Source organism: Oncorhynchus gorbuscha, linkage group LG01, assembly GCF_021184085.1.
Source record: "Oncorhynchus gorbuscha isolate QuinsamMale2020 ecotype Even-year linkage group LG01, OgorEven_v1.0, whole genome shotgun sequence".
NCBI lineage: Eukaryota > Metazoa > Chordata > Actinopteri > Salmoniformes > Salmonidae > Oncorhynchus > Oncorhynchus gorbuscha.
In genome coordinates, this window is record NC_060173.1 from 111,479,973 (window position 1) to 111,484,691 (window position 4,719).

At 42.5% G+C, this 4,719-nt stretch overlaps 1 protein-coding gene across 1 annotated transcript; it reads right to left on the minus strand.

Moving 5' to 3' along the window:
- Positions 1-295: 295 nt before the first annotated feature.
- LOC123992510 (trace amine-associated receptor 13c-like) lies at positions 296-2,386 on the minus strand. The gene has a single exon (XM_046294132.1). The coding sequence runs from the start codon at positions 1,621-1,623 to the stop codon at positions 670-672; it is 954 nt and encodes a 317-aa protein (XP_046150088.1). The 5' UTR covers positions 1,624-2,386; the 3' UTR covers positions 296-669.
- Positions 2,387-4,719: the final 2,333 nt, after the last annotated feature.

Consider the following 4,719-nt stretch of genomic DNA (forward strand, 5'->3'; position numbering starts at 1 on the left):
AATGTCAGAATACCTAGGTGAGTAACATTTAACAAATGTGGGTGTAATCATAAATGGTGACCAAAAATGTAAATGCCTTACACATGGCTTATTACTGAACATTATAAAGTCTTACACATATTTGCATATTCTTGCATTTTACTCTCAACTACTTACATATAGCATTGAGATAGACTTGTACGTTATCTGATATCATGCATATTGTACATTTAAATTTTACTGCATTTGAAGGCATTGTCTTGAGCCACTAGAGGGAGATGTTAAACAATATACACAATGATTAGTTCTCAGAATGTACTTTTAGAATACTTACATACTATTTATTATTAAATAACACGGAACAACCACAGCCTTTGGTATTTGGAATTATACAACCCACAATGGCTAAAATGTATTTAAAAAAAACAAGCTTATGCTTTCTTATACTTTTCCCAAGTCATTCCAAACCAATCCAGACAAATAATGCTGTACGCGTATGATGACAATACTGAGATAAGTAATGTCAGTGTATTGTTACATGAAAGAAGCAATTACAACAATTGTATTACAAAACTTTATCAAACATGTTTGTCAAACGTAGGAATAAAAACGATTTATGCCTTAAGTTAGGCCGACATTGTTCTTAAACGACTAGTTAAATAAATAATTAAAAAAACAATAAAATACAATTTAAAAGTTCAGAGTTAAAATACGTTTAGCTGTCACTTTGAACCATGGATAAAAGAAAGCATAAATTATTGGATTGATAAAAGAGTTAAAAAGTGGTAGAAAGCCGATGAGCATAACTGAAAATAAACTGTCAATTAAAAAATACAAAAAGAAAGAAAATAAAAATGGAATCCAACAAATGAAATAGTTGAAAACAACAATAGACAGAGTTTTTGCTGCTTTTCTCTCAGACTTATTTGCCTGTACAGTTTGAACACCAGACACACTGACAGACTCTTTTGAAAATACCTTTCTGGACTGTGATCTGGCCACCACAAAGATTTTCATATAAAGTGTTATAATAATAGAGCAAGGGACAACCATTGTAAATACAAAGTCAATGATATTTCCCCAGGTTATTCCTTCAACAATAAAACATTCTTTCAAACACCTACTGGGTACCTGTACATTTACAAAGTTGTTTATAATAGCAGCACGGTATATGATACAACAACACCAGGTAATGGATATACAACACATCATTCTTGTTACTGTTATTTTAGAGTGGTACAATAAGGGATCACACACAGCAACATAGCGGTCAATAGATATCAAAACCAAATTGCCAAGCGATAAAGAAGCACATAAAAAAGTAACGTAGATCTGAAACACACAGAAATATTTCCCAAAACCCCAGCATGATTCCATTAATGCTACAGTCGTTACTGGTATCACAATCAGTCCCACCAGGAGATCTGCCACAGCCAGAGAGAGGATGAGCAGGTTGGTTTGAGTGTGGAGCTGCTTGAAGTGAGAGATGGAGATTATCACCAGTAGGTTCAAAAATACTGTAACTGCTGAAATCAATGACAAGAAGATGTACAGTGTTATGTAGATAGATGTCGATAGCAAAGCCTTTCTGCAAGAAGAGTTTCTGTCTTGAAGACAGTATTGAACATCTTCATGTTTCTCCATTTGTATTAAAAAGTAAAAATGCTGCCTGAGGTCCTGCTGCTCCTGCTTGGTCCTGTGTGTGACCCTGTCTTCTGACAAACTCTGAGCTCTGCCTGTCTATTTATCCCTAAGTTACTGACAGAAACTCCACCCTCTCCGGAGTCTCTCTGCATGCAAACACACACTTGAGCACACAAATGAACAAATGGTTAGATAAACAAATAATTGATGATGTAATGTTTAACAGGATTGGATGTTCCTCTGCCCACCTAGCCTGTCCTTCAGTCTTAATGGTAGTTAGAGATGAGAGCAAAGGTACATTTTCTCAACTGATCATTTTAATGGAAAAATATATGGGGGGAAAACTGGGAATATATAGCATGGGAGATGTTTTGGTCATTCAAAGGCTATTTTACATGGGAAACAGGATAACTGTGCAGACTAACAGTTTTGAGTGATTAGTGCTTAGTTTGGACCATAATCCACAACCTCAGGAGACATGACCACATGTCAGCTGGCCAGTGTGTAGGAAAGTTGACAGTAGGGAAGTTGAAGTTGACATTTTGCAGCCCTACGAAATTGATCTGTTGTAATGGCCAGTTATATTATATGATTAATGTGGTATTTAGTTTCCTGACACAGGAACAAACCAGTTGATCCGAATATCAAATCAAATCAAATTTTATTTGTCACATACACATGGTTAGCAGATGTTAAATGCGAGTGTAGCGAAATGCTTGTGCTTCTAGTTCCAACAATGCAGTGATCACCAACAAGTAATCTAACTAACAATTCCAAACTACTGTCTTATACACAGTGTAAGGGGATAAGGAACATGTACATAAGGATATATGAATGAGTGATGGTACAGAGCAGCATACAGTAGATGGTATCGAGTACAGTATATACATATGAGATGAGTGTGTAGACAAAGTAAACAAAGTGGCATAGTTAAAGTGGATAGTGATACATGTGTTACATAAGGATGCAGTCGATGATGTAGAGTACAGTATATACATATGCATATGAGATGAATAATGTAGGGTAAGTAACATTATATAAGGTAGCATTGTTTAAAGTGGCTAGTGATATATTTACATCATTTCCCATCAATTCCCATTATTAAAATGGCTGGAGTTGGGTCAGTGTCAATGACAGTGTGTTGGCAGCAGCCACTCAATGTTAGTGGTGGCTGTTTAACAGTCTGATGGCCTTGAGATAGAAGCTGTTTTTCAGTCTCTCGGTCCCGGCTTTGATGCACCTGTACTGACCTCGCCTTCTGGATGATAGCGGGGTGAACAGGCAGTGGTTCGGTGGTTGATGTCCTTGATGATCTTTATGGCCTTCCTGTAACAACGGGTGGTGTAGGTGTCCTGGAGGGCAGGTAGTTTGCCCCCGGTGATGCGTTGTGCAGTCCTCACTACCCTCTGGAGAGCCTTACGGTTGAGGGCGGAGCAGTTGCCGTACCAGGCGGTGATACAGCCCGCCAGGATGCTCTCGATTGTGCATCTGTAGAAGTTTGTGAGTGCTTTTGGTGACAAGCCGAATTTCGTCAGCCTCCTGAGGTTGAATAGGTGCTGCTGCGCCTTCTTCACGACGCTGTCAGTGTGAGTGGACCAATTCAGTTTGTCTGTGATGTGTATGCCGAGGAACTTAAAACTAGCTACCCTCTCCACTACTGTTCCATCGATGTGGATAGGGGGGTGTTGCCTCTGCTGTTTCCTGAAGTCCACAATCATCTCCTTAGTTTTGTTGACGTTGAGTGTGAGGTTATTTTCCTGACACCACACTCCGAGGGCCCTCACCTCCTCCCTGTAGGCCGTCTCGTCGTTGTTGGTAATCAAGCCTACCACTGGTGTGTCGTCCGCAAACTTGATGATTGAGTTGGAGGTGTGCGTGGCCACGCAGTCGTGGGTGAACAGGGAGTACAGGAGAGGGCTCAGAACGCACCCTTGTGGGGCCCCCGTGTTGAGGATCAGCGGGGAGGAGATGTTGTTGCCTACCCTCACCACCTGGGGGCGGCCCGTCAGGAAGTCCAGTACCCAGTTGCACAGGGCGGGGTCGAGACCCAGGGTCTCGAGCTTGATGACGAGCTTGGAGGGTACTATGGTGTTGAATGCCGAGCTGTAGTCGATGAACAGCATTCTCACATAAGTATTCCTCTTGTCCAGGTGGGTTAGGGCAGTGTGCAGTGTGGTTGAGATTGCATCGTCTGTGGACCTATTTGGGCGGTAAGAAAATTGGAGTGGGTCTAGGGTGTCAGGTTGCTACGGGGCGGTAGTCGTTTAGCTCAGTTACCTTAGCTTTCTTGGGAACAGGAACAATGGTGGCCCTCTTGAAGCATGTGGGAACAGCAGACTGGTATAGGGATTGATTGAATATGTCCGTAAACACACCGGCCAGCTGGTCTGCGCATGCTCTGAGGGCGCGGCTGGGGATGCCGTCTGGGCCTGCAGCCTTGCGAGGGTTAACACGTTTAAATGTCTTACTCACCTCGGCTGCAGTGAAGGAGAGACCGCATGTTTCCGTTGCAGGCCGTGTCAGTGGCACTGTATTGTCCTCAAAGCGGGCAAAAAAGTTATTTAGTCTGCCTGGGAGCAAGACATCCTGGTCCGTGACTGGGCTGGATTTCATCTTGTAGTCCGTGATTGACTGTAGACCCTGCCACATGCCTCTTGTGTCTGAGCCATTGAATTGAGATTCCACTTTGTCTCTGTACTGACGCTTAGCTTGTTTAATAGCCTTGCGGAGGGAATAGCTGCACTGTTTGTATTCAGTCATGTTGCCAGACACCTTGCCCTGATTAAAAGCAGTGGTTCGCGCTTTCAGTTTCACGCGAATGCTGCCATCAATCCACGGTTTCTGGTTAGGGAATGTTTTTATCGTTGCTATGGGAACGACATCTTCGACGCACGTTCTAATGAACTCGCACACCGAATCAGCGTATTCGTCAATATTTCCATCTGACGCAATACGAAACATGTCCCAGTCCACGTGATGGAAGCAGTCTTGGAGTGTGGAGTCAGCTTGGTCTGACCAGCGTTGGACAGACCTCAGCGTGGGAGCCTCTTGTTTTAATTTCTGCCTGTAGGCAGGGATCAGCAAAATGGAGTCGTG

Coding starts and splice junctions, on each gene's coding strand:
- LOC123992510 (XM_046294132.1), bottom strand. CDS start 1,623: ATGGAGAAACATGAAGATGTTCAATACTGTCTTCAAGACAGAAACTCT.